The sequence below is a fragment of the Aspergillus nomiae genome, assembly GCF_001204775.2.
Source record: "Aspergillus nomiae NRRL 13137 chromosome Unknown contig00322, whole genome shotgun sequence".
NCBI classification, from domain to species: Eukaryota; Fungi; Ascomycota; class Eurotiomycetes; order Eurotiales; family Aspergillaceae; genus Aspergillus; species Aspergillus nomiae.
The window spans coordinates 6,873-26,525 of NW_015378377.1; the positions used below are offsets into that span (position 1 = coordinate 6,873).

Here is a 19,653-nt window from a genome sequence, read left to right on the forward strand (position 1 = left end):
TGAAGGTTTCAGATCCTGATCGCTTTTCTTTTCCATCTCGATCTGGCTTTCGGCTTTCTTGGGTGAATTTACTGGTATGAACGGGTTTCACGAGGTCGCAACGTAACCCCAGATCGTGTCGGATCGGGTGAATCAACCCAAACCGCGTGCTAGCTTTCCCTCACCTTGGATATTTTTGCTCGCCCAGTCTTATTCCGCCACGCCTCTCGTGGGAAGCAGGGATGTCTCTCAGAGATCGATTTCTCAATCTCAGCATGCACGATCGCGCCCAAACCGTGAACCTGCCGCTGATCACGACGCCACCAGAGGACAATGATATGGTGTTGAGCGAACTCAAAGGCGACCCGAAGCCATTGCTACGGACGAATGACAACTGCGCCTCAGACGCCGAATATGTCATCCCACAGCAGGATGCCTCGTTATGTCGCATTTATCGCTACACCCCAATCCCGACTATCGTCGTTGACGCGAACCTATCCATAGTGGAAGTGTCCGACAGTCACCTCGCCCTCTCGGGTCAATCCAGGGATACGTTGCTCAATACTTGCATATGTGATCTCTCCCCTTCCATAATCCCTGTGCCGGATATTGCATCCTTATATGGTGCGATACGAGCGGCTATCTCAACGAAAGAAATCCAGTTGATTGAAGATGTTCATCTCCGTGATAAGAAGTCGTACTTTCGACTTCAGGTTACACCAATCTATCAAGGCCGGACATTAATATATATAGTTTTCGAGGCGCATAAGGACACCAGAGACCATTCAGATACCCACGATATACACCATGCATATGTGAATGAAACGTACAAAATATTGGTGGACACCGTTAAAGACTATGCTATCTTCATGCTGGATACCCGTGGCAACATTACAACTTGGAATCCCGGCGCTGCTATCATGAAGGGATATTCTGCCTCGGAGATCATCGGTAAGCACTTCTCAGTGTTTTACAGTCCCGAAGATCGGCGGAATGATAAACCCGGGAGGGGCTTGGTGGTTTGTTTGCGGGATGGAAGGATGGAGGATGAAGGCTGGCGCTACCGTCAAGATGGTTCTCGATTCTGGGCCAACGTTATGATGACCCCTGTTTACGAGTTTGGCCGTCATGTTGGATTCGTGAAAGTGACGCGTGATCTGACAGAACGGAAGGCGGCTGAGGGGCGTCTGATCGCAGCTTTCGAAGAATCATCAAGACTCAAGACTGACTTCTTGGCTAACATGAGTCATGAGATTCGGACGCCAATGAACGGCATGCGGCTTGCGTTGTCTATGCTGACAGACACCGAGCTCGATAGCAACCAACGTGAATATGCATCTATTGTCGAGGATTCTACTTCCGTGTTGCTACAGATCATCAACGATATCCTTGATTACTCGAAGCTATCCTCAGGGTCATTCTCCCTAACATCGGACATTGTGGATGTTGCCAGCATCGTGGGCGCAGTTGCGCGAAACTGTAAATCTTGTTTAAAACCAGGCGTCACCCTCAGCTGTTCCATTCCGCCCAACTTTCCTCAAGCACTGCGTGGAGATCCTCTACGATATCGCCAAGTACTCCAGAATCTTGTTGGCAATGCGGTCAAATTCACAGAGAAGGGGGATGTCAAAATATCTACGTCATTCGCTGTAGACGCCCAGGATCCAACGATGTACAATATATCGACGGAAGTAGTCGATTCGGGGGTTGGTGTACCTGGAAGTGCGCTCAACACCTTGTTCACGCCATTCACACGGTTTGCGGATTCGACGAGACGGAGATACCAAGGGACAGGGCTCGGTCTCTCTATCTGCAAAAGCCTAGCGGAACTTATGAATGGAAGTGTAGGCTATCGGCCGAATCCGGATGGACCGGGTAGTGTATTCTGGTTCACGGCTAAAATGGGGCGGACGGATACGCGAGTTCCAGTCAAGAGTTCTGGCGTGCTCCCTGCTGACAGCCCAGAAAATCTTATCAAAAAGCTGAGAGAGGTCGCGCCCCGCAAACATATTCTGCTTGTGGAGGATAACTTGGTGAACCACATGGTAATGCTCAAGCTCCTGCAGAGTTTTGGGTTCGAGCGGATTGATGCTGCCTGGGATGGCGCAGAGGCCGTCAGGCTAGTGAAACAAACGCCACTCTCGTACAATGCAGTACTGATGGATATCAGCATGCCGGTTCTAGATGGTCTGGAGGCGACATCTCAGATCCGGAGTATGAAGATCGATGTGCCTATCATTGCGCTCACTGGCAATGCTTTGAAAGGCGACGCTGAAACCTATCTAGCCAAGGGCATGAACGACTATTTGGGAAAGCCTGTGCATCGCAATCACCTTATACAGGTGCTTTGGAAATGGCTAGGCACATGAAGACCGAGTCCCTCACCGAGATATTCAACCACGGCGTGAATACGTCAGCATTTCAGGAACCACTGGTTTGTGGATCATGGGGTTATCGTCAATTTTGACCCCCTCGCAGCCTTCGCCAGTGAACTCACCGGGCCCTCATTAGCCCCATCAGTATACTTGAGCTGGTGGTACTGATCCAATTAAATGCTGGATGAGTGGATGGTTCGAGAGACCGTGTTGGTGATACCCACCTGGCGACAGGGTCCCATCGTCTAACAGACGGGGCACTTGTTGCCCAAAACAAGGCGTAATACGGAGCCCGGAAGGGCTTCTTAGTCCCTCTGCTTCGTGTTTCAGGTCCCCACTGCCGAATTATTTCCGACGGAACTGACCGGAAACCAAATATATCCATCTGAGACAATTATTGCACGCGTCGTTTTGGACTACTGTAGTACCGTTTACCGTATCAATGCTATCAATCCTACCGTATTACACATTGGATCACGCTCCACTATTTTTTCTCACAACGTCGCGCGCGATGGAAGCTTTACCAACTCCAGGCTTCTGGGTCGATAGGACTTGTATCGGAGGAAACTCTGCTTAACTACATGCAGTTCCCCATCCCGGGTTTCTTCGATTTATGTCCAACATTTAGCGGAGTTGCATCGGAGCAATCGAAATGGTCCATCCATCCCGGCAGCCCTGTTCATTGGCTAAGCGAGAGTGAGATACAACACGAGTATATCGAGCTAAGGTGGAGGGGCTGAACAGATTTGCAGTGAGGCTTCGATCCTCAATCTCGCATATCGAAGCTGCCTATCACATAACCTTCCTGACCGAGCCTGGGCGGCATAAGCTTGATGAAGCTGTCGCTCCAAGTCCAGTATGATATGCTGAAGGACATTTTTCGCTGCGTTACTAGGCACCTTAAGGAAGACACCGAAAACCTGGACACCATTCACAATCGTCGCCTTTTCTCTTTCTGCCTCCTTTTGCTCCTTTTCGTATGAGGAAAGGTCGTTAGTCGTTAGTGAGGCCCATGTGCATCGTATACAAGCGAAAAATCCCTCCAGTGGCCCTCTCCGACTCGGAAACCCTAATGCTACAGTAGATCTGTATCATAGCACTCATGGACACGTGAGATCGTTAACAACTTATTTAACCGTCCTAGACATTATGAAGACCTCCACGACCAGTACTCCACTGGTTTGATATCGAAGTGGGGGCCCGTTTTGGAGAGGGGTTGCTTTTTGGTTTCTGCAAGCTGTGAGCGAGAACAGAGAGATACGTGGGATTTGTTCAACATCGTCATTATTGACGATCTGTCCAGGGGTGGGACCTGTATAGTAAGGTTGTTATTTTATTTTCGAAGAACGCCCTGTTTAGGGCTTCTAAATAGGGCTTTCCTGGAGCTTAAGTTGACGTAGTTTAACGCTGGTTTCCGGAGTCTATTCTTGCTCCACTCCTGCCAATTGCCACCATATTTTCTAATTTCCAAGAACCCGTAACTCCCAATCTATGTTCCCTCATGTGCATACTATCGTCGTTTAATCGCTTGGACCTGGGAACCCAACATTCTATATATTGAACCCTCTTACAGGGAATGTTGCTGCGCGCAGAGGTCCCAAATGACGATCATCTGAAGGAATGATCCGACATTGTAGCAATTGGGTCTCACCAAGTGATATCCAAGAAAAAACATGGCACATGTATTTACATCCTCATCTGCTTATTTACACAATCTCCTTGTTCACAGCCACGTTTAGGGTGTAATAGGTCCCAGATTTCCAGCAATCTGACAGCAGTGTTCGTTTACGAGTCGCCCGACTGCTCTGATCCTAGAGCCATCCAAAAGGGCGTGATGAGTAGAGTCAATATGCTGTACCCGCAATACAGGGCAACGAGCTGTCCACCACTCCGTCGCCCCGGCCGCGGCGGATTCGGGCGTTATGAGGCAGAGACATTCGCCATGATATTCCGGTGGCTGAATCGGTTCGCCCGCCAGTGGTGCAACCTTGTTGAAATGATCCAGGATCAGTTGCTTTTGGTTTTCTCCGAACAATGTCAAAGCGTAGTTGATCTCTTTTTCGCTCTCATTGTCATGTACAGAGTTCGTGTAAGTTGCCGCGTCCAACAAGACGAGAGAGGCTGGGTATTCGCCGTGTCGGACTCGCCACAGCGAGGCCATCTCATACGCGATCAATCCACCAAGAGAGTAGCCCCCAAAAATCAACCCATGCCCTGGAGAAATCTGCTTCTCTACATGGTTGAGATAAAGCTCTGCCCATCGGGGTATTGTCTTGGGACCATCCGATCGGCCAAAGTACGGATCATGAATGACCAAGACATCAAAGATATCGTCTAGGAACGGGATCAAGGGCGAAAAGATACTGCCCTGTCCCCAAAGTCCGTGAATCAGTACGACTGTGAGTCGGGAGTGTAATCGACGATGATGTTCAAAGTGCCAAGTGGGCTCGTCGGAGAGTCCTTCGGTGCTCCTTGTGGGGATTATATCTCCTAGCGCAGCCGGGGTGGGCGAGTTTAGGAGATCAAAAACGTAGAGCCTGCACATCAGTCGACGGTTGATTCGGGATACCAGTCGCGCAGCCTGAAGAGAATGGCCACCGAGATCATAAAAGCTGTCGGTAATACCAACTTCCTCACCCAACACGCTGGTAAACTCCTCGCATAAGGCGCGCTCTACGTCGTTCCGCGGCAACATGCGTGCAGCCGATGATCTATTGGCCTTCACGATGTGTGCACTCTTTGTAAGCGCTCGGCGATCGACTTTGCCGTTATCATTTATGGGCATCTTGTCCAGCACCCGGATCACGGAGGGGACCATGTAGGATGGCAACTTGACCTTGAGCTTGTTGCGCAGCTGCTCTTCGACCCTTTGTTTCAGCCGCTGCTGGAGCGGCCGGTTGGTCAATGAGTGAAAGGCCCGGCCATGATGGTCGGTAGGGAAGCGAAACAAGACCCTGGCTCCGGCGATTCTAGGTGTATAGCGGTGGAACACGGCATCCAAGCCGCCACTCTGAGAGGCCTGCCGGGCCCAGCTGACTTCCACAGAAAAATTGGCGAGATGGGCCACTTCGTGAAGGTCGACAACCGAGAGTGACGAAGTACTCCTTGCTGCTTCGTGGCAAGACCTAACCCAGTCGTTGCCATCGAGCTTCTCGTCCGCTGCACTGTCTAGTGACTTTAGAACACATCGCTCAAAGATGGTTTTGCTGTACGGAATGTTGCTCACCGCTGCGACGGCGGTGATCGGAAGGGATTCCAAAAGTTGTAGGAGCGACTGACGGTCTAGCTGGTGCGACACAAAGTCGATCCACTGCCCCTCGTCGACCTGGTAGATGGGCTGCGACCATTCCTTCTGGTGTTTTCTGTATATCACCGCCGCGTATCGATAACAGCTGAGCTCGTTGGTTGCCCTCATCCTCTTGGGTAGGATCTCGACGTGGTCTACAAGATCCGGCAGCCGAGTCTCCAATGCCGTGAAAAATGCGGGATCAATAAGTAGTTCCTCTTCCGCTCGTTCTATCGCTGTCATATTTTGTCTGATCGCACCCGGCGTTGCTGTACTGGTGATATGTAGTGCCTGTGTCACTTGGAATTCTCGATAGAGAGCGTAGGACCGCACGTCGCCGAAGAACAGACGCTCGACGCTGTCCAAACGAAGGAGGTCCTCAATTGCCTTCAGTAGATACTCGGGAGTAGGAAAATACTGCGCCGTTGAATTGATCACGACTAGGTCAGGCGAGTTAAGCCTGTCAGTACGAGAGACGTCCGTGACCGTGCCGACTCGTACCTCGACCTTTCCGCGTAACGATGGTACCGATTGGGCCGCCTTGTTCGCGAACGTTGCCGCTTGTTCAGCAAGCTCAAGACCGACATAGCTTTGCAGAGATTTGGGTAGATTGAATAGGATCATTCCACTGCCTGTGCCCACTTCTAAGACGTTGCGGGGCTCACCACCGTCGAGGATAGCCGTTATAGTGTCATCCAGCCACTCTTCCATCTCATTTCTGTCGATTTCACTCCCATCGTACATGGATGTCCATCCAACAAAGTCTCTCCCTAGCTTACTAGGGTCTATGTTGTCGATGCCAGCATACGCGGTTACGTCAAAGTGCTCCCTCCACGTTTCAACCTGTCCTTGCTCACTGTTGCTGTCCACTGTCTCCCATTCAGAGAAGCCCTGACCGTCAGAGATGGTGATAAAGCTAACCAACTCCGGCTCCTGACCCTCCACGTCGCGCACTACTGTCACAGCGTCATCGACGGACTCATAGGCAAGCAATGCATGTTCCACTTCTCCTAGCTCGATACGGTGTCCTCGTATCTTGACCTGGTAGTCCATGCGGCCAAAAAACTCGAGTTGGCCATCCATAGGCCGGTATCGCACATAATCTCCCGTTCGATAGGCCTTCACGGACACACCGTCGATTACCACGCGCACGAATCGATCGCGATCCCTCTCCGGATCGGTGTATCCTCTGGCTACACCGTCCCCAGTGACGACGAGCTCTCCTAAGACTCCGATGGGCACTAGACGCTGCTGCATATCCATGACATATGCGCCTGAATTGCTGACGGCCCGCCCAATGGGCACACCGTTTACACACCTTTCTTCCGGGAGTATACGGTATAATGTGCTAAGCACTGAATTCTCTGTAGGCCCATAGGAATTGTAAACCCCACCTTTGACCAATTGAAGTATCTTGGATGCATCCTGTGCGTCCAAGCGGTCTCCAGCTGTAAAAAGTACTCGAAGTGCTTGGATCGTGGTGGGAGAAGCAACGAGGCATTCCTTCAAGAAGGCCGGCGGGAAAACAGCAACTTCGACTCTCTCTCTGTTGAACAAGTCGCCCAGCCTGACTCCGTCTAAGGCAGTCATGTCATCGATGCAGATTATTGTTCCTCCGTTCAACAAAGGGGTGTAGATCTCCGACGTCGACGTGTCAAACGCGATATTGGTCATGTGTGCCACTGGAACAGCCCCCCAAATTCGCGACAGTACGTCGGCTGCCCGTAGTATGCCACGATGCTCAACCATAACTCCCTTAGGTTTACCTGTCGATCCTGATGTGAACATAACATAAGCTAGACTAGTAGCCGAAGGAGCCACAGAGGCCGCTGCCAGTCCATTGCAGGCCCGGTCAGCCTGAGACGAACGGTGGAGGATGTCGGCAATAGAGAGGAACTCGACATCAGCTGCCTGAATAGCTGGAGCTGGCACATCTTGTCCGAGAAGAAGCAGCTTGTGGCCCGGGACGGCAGAGAGGATGGCCTCGATGCGCGACTTCGGAAGTCTGATATCCAGCGGCATATACGCAAGGTTCGCCTTCAGGATCCCCAGGAACGCTACAATTGTCTGGCATGACCGTGGGGCAAGAACGCCAATAAGTGTTTCAGCAGGGATACCAGCCTGTGTAAGCCAGTTGGCGAGCCTCCCCGATCTTTGGTCTAGCTGGGCATAGGTCAGCTCGCCGGCGGAGTCTTTAACAGCCACGACGCTAGGAGAAGCGAGGGCCTGGCGCTGGAACGCCTCGACCACGCTAGAATCGCGCGCATACATTGTGCGCTTGATCTCAAGAAGACCCATCTCGCGCAGCATGGAGCTGCCATCGGTCAGGTGTAGAGAGGCGACCGGTGTCTGAGGCTCCTCAAGGCCTCGTTTGAGAACCTCGTAGAAGACTGCAACCATCCCGCTGATTGTCCGTTGATGGTAAAGTTCTGTCGCGAATAGAACAGTGCCACGGATGCACTCTGCTTCTTGGAACAGGTGAAACTCTAGGTCTAATCTCGAGCCCGGCACGACGCTCAGCTGCTCCATCTCCAGGCTATCGAACGTGGATCGCCCTAGGTCCTTTTTAGAGTGCAAGGAGAATACTAGTTGAACAACAGGATTAGTCGACCCGTCTCTAATATCTATCGGCAGCTCCGAAACGATCTTCTCGAATGGGACATCTTGGTTCGCATGTGCGTCCGCTGTCGTTCTGTGCACTTGGCGGACCAACTGTTCGAAAGATTGATCATCTTCGATCCGGATTCTAATGCATTGTAAATTGGCAAGGAAGTCAATCATGCCCTCTGGTCTTTGCCCGTTCCGGCTCTCCTTCAGGGTGCCCACAGTCGCATCGTCTACACCAGTAAGACGGTAGTGTGTCGTTCTAAACGCAGTGAGCAGAACAGTAAAAGGGGTCACTTCGTGTACTTTGCAGAAGTCCTGTAGGTCTCTATATAGCGACCCACTGAGTTCAACCTGTTGCTTTTCCGCTGCTCCTGACGGTATAGTCTGTCGTGGCTTGTCGCAGAGAAATCTGGCTGGATGGCTTCCTTCTAGTTGTTTGACCCAGTATTCAACCTGCCGTTGGTGCTCCCCTGTCTGTCCTTGCTGCTTCTGCCATACGACAAAGTCCCGAGATTGGATAGGTAACGGTTCCGCTGGTGAGAGCAAATCCTGAATGCCCGAAGACATCTTTAGACTCGTGAACCCGGGGGTAAAGTTCAAGGGGGAAGTTCCTATACTGGGTTTAGATGATGATGAAGGGAGAGGCGAGGACTGGCAGGGGTAATTTTGCAGATGAATTTCATTCGTCACTTCGCTCTTGAACATAGTACCCCGGCGCTATGCTTGATAAGAGACGCTGTAAGAAGAGTTCGTAGGCCTCTACTATGCCAACGGTATATGACTCCTACAGGTTTCGGCTTCTCTCGGCGCACAACAATGAATTCGGTCTCCATCGGGTGCCGAATCGAAGTACCGAATGTTGTATAAGCGCCGATACGGGCCTTATACGAGATATATGGCGTGGTCTTGCGAGGTGCATCCATTTGAGTTCTACATACAGTCAAGGCCAACCCTAGATTCTCTTCGCACGCCCCAATGCTTTTGTCCGAATTATATACTTTGGCTTGTTGACCCTCTATCATCTGCTCCGCCATGGGTGTTGTCGTTTGGAATTACACTGTCAGTCCAGGCTCTGCATGCCTACCATCTCCCAAAACAGCCCTCGTCTTGCCATAAGCTGTTTGGAGTTGCCAATCTCGACTATAGATCCTTCGCGCATCACGCAAATTATGTCGGCGTTCATGACTGTGCTCAAACGGTGGGCGACCATAATGGTAGTACGGTTCTTCTTGACTGCATCAATGGCCGCTTGTACGATAGCCTCCGACTCACTATCTAGTGCCGACGTGGCTTCGTCTAGTAGTAAAAGCTTAGACTTGCGCAGGAATGCACGGGCGATAGTGATGCGTTGTTTCTGCCCGCCACTGAGCATGCTGCCGCCGGTGCCCACTATCGATGATAGCCCATCACTACACGTAAGATGTGGTTAGATCTTATCCATTTGGGGCTTTTCACCTGGGGAATAGGATACTGACGGGAGGGAGTGAACAAAGTCGAGAATATTAGCTTGTCTGCACGCGGCCAGAATGTCATCGTCGCTGACTTGTCCTACTAAATCCACCGCAATATTCTCTCTCATGGTACCAGAGAAAACAACAGGTTCCTGGCTGATTAGTGAAACTGTCGATCGATACGTTTTTAAATCCAGGCTACGTATATCATGTCCATCAACGAGGATCTGCCCCTGATGGAATGGGTAGAATCGTGCGAGAAGAGAGAGGCATGTGCTTTTCCCACTCCCACTTTGGCCTACCAAAGCTAGCGTCTGCCCGGGCTCAACAGTAATCGTGAAGTTGTCCAAAGCACATGTGTCTGGCCTGGAGGGATACGAAAAAGACACGTTCTTAAAGGCCACTTGACAAGGTTCAAGGCCGTGAAGAAGCTCGTGTTCGGTTCTCTTGTGTTCCAATATACCAGACTCCGCAGGCCGCCACTGCACTTCATTCTCGGGGTCATTGAGTTGCACTATATACTGAAGGTCCTGGGCCGCATGCATCGCCTTACCGGCATCGGGTGCAAAGGTAAATATTGAACCGGCAATCTGAGAGCCCGATATGAGACAGACAAAGCATACATAGACCTGAAAATCAGAGTATTCGCGGTTGGCAATCAGTGTTCCACCGTACCAGAAGGCAAGGGCCGCGCATAGATACACAACGGATTGCGACGCAGCATAGAGTCCTGACGCAATCAGTATGGACTGGAGAGACTTCGCTGCTCTCTTTGCTAGAAATCCGTCATAAAGCATAAGAGCCTGCTCCTCAAGACCTAATGAAGCGACAGTTCGCATAGAGCGCACTATTTGTCCTGCGTATGCGGCCGAGTCCACTCCACTTTGCCTGATACGAGCATCGAATGCTGCCAGCACCTGGAGGCGCAACCAACCGCAAGCAACAACAACAGGTATTGTTGCTGTACAAACAAGAGCCAGCTTCCAGCCGATGGCCAATGAGACTACTATACCACCGACAATGGTGGAAATGAAGGTCAATATGCCTCCCAGGACCGGGCCGCCCATACCAGCAAGATCGTCGGTACTTTTTGAGAGTACGCTCGAAAGCGCACTTGGTGAGTTTTTGGATTGATCGAAGAAAGCCATGTCCTGTACTGTTATACGATGGCAACAGATCTCGCGAACCCGCTGGGACAGCTTTTGCGTTGCGCACGACAGAGTAATTCCGAGCCCCAGCCAGAGTATGAATCCCGCCCCCGCAAGGGCGACATAGAGACCGGTCCACAGATTAACGCCATGTCTCAGCTGACTGTACTGCGCTTGAGGCAGCCCAGTGATTGTTAGTAGCTTTGCAAAGAATATGGATTGGCTGGAATCAATCAGTCAACACCTGCTTAAGGGCAAAAAATATGGAGGTATGAAAAGGTACGCACACTGGGATTTCCAACCCTGCAAGTATTGCACATGCAAGACCAATTAGCAGAAGCTTCCAGTCGGGTCTACTCATAAAGAAAATGAATGATAATGCCCCTCTAGCGCTTGGGTTGTAAGAAGTGTCATTGGGCGTCTCCACAACACGGGCAGTAACAGATGCGCCATTCTTTTCATCATCCGAATTGGAACCATGATCCAGACTATCATTCAGCATGATAATACCCTCATCATACGTGTGTAATGAATTTGATGCATCTTGTCCATTTTCTTTGATCTGTTGCTTCTCGATCAACTCAGCATATAGCCCATTTCGGGCCATCAGCTCGACGTGAGTCCCTTGGTCTACAACTTTGCCCTGAGCGAGTACAACAATTGAGTCAGCATTCTTAATGGTGGATAATCTGTGAGCAATGACAACGGTTGTACGTTGCTCCGCTGCAGCGTCAATAGCTGCTTGTACAGCTTTCTCAGACGATGTGTCCAAGGCGGAGGTTGCTTCATCCAGAAGAAGAATTTTTGGGTCTCGAACAAGAGCACGGGCAATGGCAATCCTCTGTCGTTGCCCCCCTGAGAGCTGGAGCCCCTTTTCGCCTACTCGGGTCTGGTAGCCTTCAGGTAATGCCATGATAAAGTCATGCGCATACGCCTTCTTCGCAGCGTCGACGACTTTCTCAAGTCGCGCGCTTTCCGAGGCTGCATCATTCACATTGGAGCAACCGTAATATATATTGTCAAGTATGGAAACGTCGAGGAGGATCGGATCCTGATCAACTAGGCCTATCTGCTGCCGGAGCCAGCGCAGGTTGAAGGCTTGGATATCTTGCCCGTCGATAGCTGTAATCCAATTAACAATTTGTAAGCCTCGTAGATGCACTTTTACACGTACTAATTGCCCCATGTGTTGGCTCATAGAACCTTTCGATGAGACCAATAATGCTACTTTTACCTCCCCCAGAAGGTCCAACTATGGCCGTCTTCTTGTCCGCGGCGAATTTCAAAGTGACGCGGTCCAACACTTTGGCCTGACTTCTCGATGGATAGACAAGATCCACCTGATCGAACAGGATGTCGCCCACAACATTAGTTAACTTGTCACCGTCTGCGACCAAAGGATCTTGTGGAGACCTTCTAGCAATAGTCTCCAGTAGTGACCCAGTAATAGCGACCCCAGAAGTCAGCGCTTGCAAGGATGGTGCGATTCTAATGATGGCGAACACGCCGATTGTTACAGCCAGTGTAGTTGTTGTGATATCAGTCACAGACATCTCGCCTTTCACCAGAAAGATTGAACCTGCCCAGAATGAGAGCGCATAGATAAGGCATGGCATGGCGTTCATTGATGCCACAAGACCCGCTACCATGTTCTGTGCTTTTCTTTCTGCTTGTGCGGCTTGACCTAGGCTTAGAGAATAGCGTTGTCGCACGAAATTCTGCATCCCGAGGCCGCTACCTGTCTGATAGCACCGAAGGCTTCTTCGGGGATACCAGCTGCGTAACTGTACCTTTCCCGGGATTGCTTTTGATGCCTGACAGTATATGCACCACCGACGGAAAACATCAGGAGCATTGCGACGAAAAATGGAGTTAAAATCAGAGCAGTTTTCCAGTACATGACAAAGGCAATAATGAAAGCCGCACAAAATGTGGCTATTGCGCTCAGCATGGTCGAAGCTTTACTTGTTATAGCTTCCTGGAGGATGCCCATGTCGGACATGATGCGGTTCGAGATCTCACCAGGACGCAGAACATCAAAAAAAGCCATATTCTGGCGTATGATAGCAGAAAGGTATGCGATTCGAAAGGCCCTCGTGATCCGCTCCCCGCTGTAATAGAATCCGACCGTGGCCAGGTACGTAAAGACGAAAAGGCCGATGCTAAGATACACGTAGTATAGACTGAACGTCGAGATTTTCGACCGCAGCTCGGCAGCATCTACGGATCCCGTCGCAAAACCGTTGAAAACGCCCACGAGGAGGCCATATATAACCTGTGAGAAGACGCAGTGAGCGAGAGTGGTTGCTTGGGTGAGCAAACGAATGGCTCAGACGTACGGGAACGAGCGGGTTTAAGGCACCTGCAATAATCGCGCAAACTGAACTGAAGCAAAGGATAGTCCTGTCGAGCTTCGTTGCATAGGTAGCTATTTTCAACCTTCCTCTATCCTCACTGCGGAGACCATTCAATTGCCTTTCGAGCACAGTCTGCATGTGCTCTTCCGAACTCATATCGACTTGCGATGAGGCCATGGCTACTCGTCCTATACCAATTGCTTTGGAATGGAAGCCAATAAGGCACAATTTTTGCCAGCAAGGGGTGTAGAGGTAGCTCGAAGCGCAATCTGGCACCTGACTGTAATTGCTGGTTCCCTGCTAGATGCCTTTACTAATCCAATGGCCGTAACTAATGTTAACATTGACAGAATTCATGCGTTGGTCACCGATATTATTCGATATAAACGCCGATTGTTTACGGGCACCGAACGGACCGACCAACAAACTGAGGCTCGGTCAAGATATACTTGCATGCGTCATGCAACTCGTACAGTACCAAGTAACGCTCGATTCGAAATGGGGGCTAGAAGATATCAATAGTTAGTTAGCAGACGTCTTATCTAAGATGATTGATGAATAAATAATTCTGTGTAGGTGGTGCTGAGGCCATATTTATACGGCCGCGGAATCAAAGCAATTGGAAAGACAGTGATCAGACACTAGGTCTATTTAGGCAGCTTCAACAAGTAGTTGGAACGTTACTTACTATATTTGTTATTGATTCTCCATCATATCTATACCTTTAGCTAAACTTCAGGAGCTCGAGAGACAAGGTACTGTGTGAAAATGTCTGTCGAATATCCCAAGCCAAGCGTCTTTGCGTTCCCACTCAAGCCTAAGGAATATGCGCCGGCGCTTTGCCGTCTCTCGAAGAATGGAAGAAGCTATGGGCGGCGTGGGATCTCGTGACCACCAAGATGATCCCTGCCAGTGCCTTGATGGAGAGGCCGATTCCCCTCCGTAATCCCCTCCTGTTCTATCTGGGTCACATTCCAGCATTGTAAGTCTTGCTCGTCGTTCACCAAGATATATATCGTGAACTGACATAATCGGTTTTATCAACTAGTGAAGATATACACTTGACGCGGGCCACCGATGGCAATCCGACTGAGCCAGCTATTTTTCATGATTTCTTCCAAAGAGGCATAGATCCCGATGTGGATGACCCGACCAAATGTCATGATCACAGCCAACTGCCAGAGTCATGGCCTACACTTGAGGAGATCCTTGACTACCGGGAGAGAGTCAATAAAAGAATTACTGCGCTGTACAACGATCCCGACACAATGAGCAACCGAACCATCATGCGTGCACTCTGGATCGGGTTCGAGCATGAAGGTTAGTGAAAAGAAGGCCCTATATGTCGTAGCTCTGAGCTTACAGTCCTATAGGACTCCATCTCGAAACCTTCTTATACTTGACCGTACAAAGCCCATCTGTCTTGCCCCCACCTGGACCGACACCCGATTTTGAGGCAATGGCAAAGAAAGCCTTCTCTGAACGCGTGGAAAACCGATGGTTCGGGATTCCCAATCAGACATTTACAATTGGCTTCGATGACCCAGAGAGTGATGAAGGGCCAAACCGATTTTTTGCATGGGACAACGAACGCGAGCCCTACTCGGTCACAGTGCCAGAATTCGAAGCGCAGGCGCGCCCAGTGTGCAACGAGGAGTATGCCAGATATCTGTTCACTACTGGCAAGAGAACGGTTCCCATTACCTGGACTCAAAGCCCGAGTGTATCGCGGACAGCATCTGGGAACGCGACCGTCAACCAAGTAATGACCAACAGAGGCGATGATGGTTTCGCACAATTCATCGACAGCCAGGCCATCAAGACGGTATATGGTCCTGTGCCTTTGGCATTGGCGCTTGACTGGCCTCTCATGGCTTCATACAATGAGGTTGAAGGGTACGCCGAATGGGTCAAAGCGCGTATTCCTACTTTGCATGAGGTGCGAAGCATTCATGAGTATGTCGAGAAGCAGAAAGTGAAGCGCAATCCCCCTTGCAACAACAGTAGCCCAAGACTGCAACCCGATCCCGAGGAGATCTTTGTAGATTTGACTGGCTGTAATGCTGGCTTGCAGCATTTTCACCCCGTCGCCGTCACTCAAAATGGCAATCGGATCTCTGGCTTGGGGGATATGGGTGGGGCATGGGAGTGGACTAGCTCGGTGTTTGCCCCGCAGCCCAATTTCAAGCCCATGGACATTTATCCTGGCTACAGTGGTACGTATATTGCTTATGGCTCTGTAGCATACAATCGCTAACGCATGACAACTGCAGCGGACTTCATGCACGGGAAGCACAAGGCCGTCGTGGGTGGATCCTGGGCCACCCACCCGCGGATTACAGGACGCAAGTGTTTGTGAGTTTTTGTTCCTTCAAGTACGGTGGCCAGCTAATTAACATAATCCTCTAGCTTGAACTGGTGGCAAATGAACTATCTCTATCCTTGGGTTGCTGTTCGTCTTGTGCGCGACACAGTAAAGGCTAGATGAACAGGGTGAAGACTGAGATTATAAGATTAGCATGCCCTACTAGAGTGGTGTTGGATATAAACTCAGCACAGTGCTTCCCCTCGCTTGATCAAATGTTCGTTCCAGCAGTTCTTGCTCGTAGCCTCTTTGGCGATTAACGCTGATTTGGGTGACAAAAGTGCGTCTTTCTAGCATCTGTTGTGATCCTCTTAGAGCGTTGGTCTGTATGCATTCTATTGGCCAGTGCTGATAATGGCTGGTGATGCGTAACCCTAACCTCTTTAGAGGCTAACTAGACATGGGGCTTCCTCTGTAGTGCCAGGCGCATTAAAGGCTTGGTCGAGTTTTCAGAGGTGTTGTCCGGTACGGTCACCGAAAAGGCTGCCGCACAGAGCTATTACTCGCTTGGCTACTATCGGTCCGATATGGGCGATTGCTCTTGGCTTCCTTTTCAAGGCTGGGCCTAGTTGTATGCTTCGTATCGGTCCGTACGTGTGTTTTTCAAGTGCCAGCCTACTGTCTCAGCTGGTGCCTGAAAGTGAATCCTGCAGTGCCCCCTGCTCCCATCCACACTTGGCACATAGTTTTAGTCAGTTTCAACGAGAAAGCCATAGCCTATATCCCAGTCTACTTCAACCTTCAAAGTGTTGCCATCAATTCAAGAACAGTCAACTGCTCAGTTTCATCTGGATTATGTACAAATATGGCTATTCCACGACAGATCATCATCGTCGGCTCGGGTGTCTTTGGCCGTAAGTATGCCTTTAGGTAATCAGCTGAAGAGATGACTGACATGTGTAGTATCCACGGCGTACTACATGAGCCGAGACGCCACGTTTGCCAAAAGTAGTATCATCCTCCTGGATGCCTGGGACTTTGAGCCGGACTCCCAATCGACTTCCGTGCATAATCCTGGAGCAGCAAATGCAGACACATCGCGCATCATTCGTCGTGTCTATCCACAAGGCCCATACGCCGCGCTCGCAGATGAAGCTGTGCAGCGCTGGCATGCAGAGTGGGGCAGAGATGGCAGATATGTCGAGCAGAGACTATTATTTGCTGCAGAAGGCTCTTCTATTGAGTCTCCCCGACAGCGCGACGAGACCGTTAATTATATCAAGGATGCCTATGACACTAGCTGTGAGATGACTCCTGGGGGTGCTGAGTCGTTGGAAATCTGGGATTCACTTGATAGGATACGTTCAGAGCTTCGGCCGTCTGGGAAGCCATCTGGAAACGGTCGTAACGCGCAAGACAAGCAGCAGGAAAGGTCATTGAGAGGGTTCATCTCGAACGACTGCGGCTGGGCCAATTCTGGGGCAACCATGGAGTGGTTACGACAAGAAGTGGTTCGCATGGGTCGTGTCGAGCGTCGTGTCGGCGAAGTGCAGAATTTGCTTTATTCGAATGAGGGAACCCGAGTCAACGGGGTCCGACTTCGAGACGGGGCAGAAATTATAGCTGATCTGACGATTATTGCCGCAGGCTGTCACTCCGCACGCATCCTGGGCGTGCCAGAAATGTGTAGTGTCGAGAGCGCAGTCGTTGCATACATCCAGCTCTCCGAGGCCGAGAGCGAAGAGCTCAAGAAGAGAAACTGGCCGTTGATGATAAACACCCATCGCGGAGTATTTTGCGTTGGACCAGACCACGACAACTGCTTAAAGTTGGGGCAGTGCTCAACCATGAGCAAAAAGGAAATCTTGAAAAGCGCTTCTCTCGCCGTTGGGCCGCAAACCCGCTTCTCAGAACCCGTCCATCAGCCTGACTGGGAGAATCCCAAGGTTGGCTGGGGGTGCAATGTCATGCTATCTAGTCAAGGCGATGTTGTGGACCCCGAGAGCGCTTCGATCAACAAGACTTTGGCCGCTTTCCGTTTATTCCTCCTGGAGCTACTTGGGCCGGTAGATCTCGGAGGTTTTGACATTTTGGAATCAGATGACGGCCTACTCAACAATATCGCCGTCCGACCATTCGCTCGGGTGCATAAGTGCTGGTACAATGACACGCCGACATATGATTTCGTAGTTGATTATCATCCTTCGTACGATAGGAGTCTATTTGTCGCCTCGGGAGGCTGTGATCACGCGTTCAAATTTCTACCGGTTTTGGGGGAAAAGGTGACGTCCATACTCCTTCACCATCTGGGCGTGTCTAGCTCTTCCACACCAATAGATTCTTCGATAGAAGAGCTGTGCAAACTTTGGAAGTTTCCGGCGCATCTCGTGCACTAAAACCTTATCGGGTGCTCACAGAACGTGGATATGAATCTCCATCACCTGAATTCGAGATAGAGTCTAAAGTTCAATTCTTTTATTCATATCAATGTTGGTTGTTGTAAACGTTTCATTTCTTAGCAAGACGCCATCTAGACCACGTTACGTGATAGCTTGACCATTCGGCCAATGACGTTTCTACAACACTTGTTATGTGTGATTTCTCACTTGCCAAGGTCTTGTGCCTCGTGGTGACTGCAATGCTATAGTTTTAGTACCCTGTTATACGGGTTCAACTCAAATCCATCGATCTGCAACCATGCGATAGCCAATGGCACTGTTGGCGGGGATCGACCCATGCCACCCAGTATCGGGGCGAACAAGCTGCCAAACGATTGGAGGGTAGATGCATGATAAGAATGGACACGATTGAGGACGCCTATAGGTCAGAGCGACCAACAGAGCCGAAATACAGGTTACAGGACTTTTGCGCGGTGGGGAGGGACACAGGGCACCCGACGACTAGGATGACTGCATATCTCTGGTGGAATTATCGTACATTCGCCGTTCCTAGAACCAAAGTACCGTGAGAAGCCGAAGCTTGGCGACGCGTCAGCCGTGAGCCAGGCCCCCCATGTCATCTGGGGTAAAACTGGCGTTATAGAAGCGGCAAAGGGCGAGTCGAGATCAAATTGAACGTTTACGCTGACGGCATGAGCAGTAAAGAGACACACGCCAATTAAATGCGTGGCTGTGTCCGTCGGACCCCGTCGCATGTAACCCCATATACAGAAGGATGCCGTACGGTAGCCAGGTGCATGCACCAATCCCCGAGCGGCATATAAGGCCAAAAGGGTACCACGGCGCCGAGGAAGACGGATTGCAGTTCCGTGAGCGATCTTTGCCTATCGTACGTCTCCACACACGCAAATTGAGTTAAACACTGCTCTCCGCCTAACAAGATGACCACTGGCGCTCGCCCCAAGGAGGAATATGTGGCAGAGCCCCAGTTGCTTCCGGCATGGGTCAACCCGGACCTGGATCGTCTCATGGTCGTGCACAAGGAAAGGGACGGCAGCTACTTCCGGTCGTGGGCCGAGTCCAAGGTCGACTTGCCCGCTGGAGCCGTCTTTGCCCGCATCAACGGTATAACACCTACTTCTCAGCAGGACTACGCCACGGTGCAGAGTGGGCCCAACACGCACTTTGTCTGGAACTCCGATCTCTACTACTGTAATCATTCCTGTGCGCCCTCGCTTGAATGCGACACGTCGACATGGGAAATGAGGGTGAGTCGCGACAGGCCGCTCAAGAAGGGCGACGTATTATCGGTGTTTTACCCGAGCACGGAGTGGACTATGGACCGCGAGTTCGAGTGCTGGTGTGGTGCTGGGGAGGGCAAGTGCTGTGGGATTATCAAAGGGGCTAGAGATATGAATGACCGCTGCTTGCAGCGATTCTGGCTCAACGATCATATCCGTGCGCTGCGTAAACAGAGGGCAAATATTCCGCATTTATAAAAGATTACTGGTAGTAAGATATATCAGGTTCGTGTCTCTTGTCTCCCTGCAGCCTGATCAGTGGAAGCAATAGAGTTCCATCTTGACTTTTTTTTAGTTCTCAACTAATCCGGGGAAAAGTGGATGGAAAAGGGGGGTCTACGGGTAAGCCCTAAGCGGGTCGCAGTGTCAAGAAGGCGGTCAAAATAATCGGCAAAATACACGCAATGAACTATATATACAATGTAAAAGTTAGATTCAAAGCTCA

General features: G+C 50.6%; 5 protein-coding genes across 5 annotated transcripts; 4 read left to right on the forward strand and 1 right to left on the reverse strand.

Moving 5' to 3' along the window:
• Positions 1-221: 221 nt before the first annotated feature.
• On the forward strand, positions 222-2,348 carry fos-1 (sensor histidine kinase/response regulator Fos-1/TcsA; the record flags this gene model as incomplete). The annotated part of the gene is made up of 1 exon (XM_015555164.1): positions 222-2,348. One exon carries the CDS (start codon positions 222-224, stop codon positions 2,346-2,348), a length of 2,127 nt encoding a protein of 708 aa, XP_015403627.1.
• Positions 2,349-4,089: 1,741 nt separating this feature from the next.
• On the reverse strand, positions 4,090-13,380 carry fmpD (ABC-type transporter fsqE; the record flags this gene model as incomplete). Its single annotated transcript, XM_015555165.1, has 9 exons — positions 4,090-8,964; positions 9,036-9,269; positions 9,332-9,656; positions 9,723-9,850; positions 10,001-11,069; positions 11,134-11,968; positions 12,021-12,580; positions 12,637-13,121; positions 13,186-13,380. The coding sequence occupies 9 exons, from the start codon at positions 13,378-13,380 to the stop codon at positions 4,090-4,092; spliced, it is 8,706 nt and encodes a 2,901-aa protein (XP_015403626.1).
• A 722-nt stretch (positions 13,381-14,102) lies between these two features.
• ANOM_009910 (uncharacterized protein) lies at positions 14,103-15,691 on the forward strand (the record flags this gene model as incomplete). The annotated part of the gene is made up of 5 exons (XM_015555166.1): positions 14,103-14,185; positions 14,252-14,523; positions 14,577-15,419; positions 15,477-15,558; positions 15,613-15,691. 5 exons carry the CDS (start codon positions 14,103-14,105, stop codon positions 15,689-15,691), a joined length of 1,359 nt encoding a protein of 452 aa, XP_015403632.1.
• A 682-nt stretch (positions 15,692-16,373) lies between these two features.
• fmpA (fructosyl amino acid oxidase fsqB) lies at positions 16,374-17,904 on the forward strand (the record flags this gene model as incomplete). The annotated part of the gene is made up of 2 exons (XM_015555167.1): positions 16,374-16,422; positions 16,472-17,904. 2 exons carry the CDS (start codon positions 16,374-16,376, stop codon positions 17,902-17,904), a joined length of 1,482 nt encoding a protein of 493 aa, XP_015403635.1.
• A 944-nt stretch (positions 17,905-18,848) lies between these two features.
• Positions 18,849-19,406, forward strand: ANOM_009912 (uncharacterized protein; the record flags this gene model as incomplete). The annotated part of the gene is made up of 1 exon (XM_015555168.1): positions 18,849-19,406. The coding sequence occupies one exon, from the start codon at positions 18,849-18,851 to the stop codon at positions 19,404-19,406; it is 558 nt and encodes a 185-aa protein (XP_015403634.1).
• Positions 19,407-19,653: the final 247 nt, after the last annotated feature.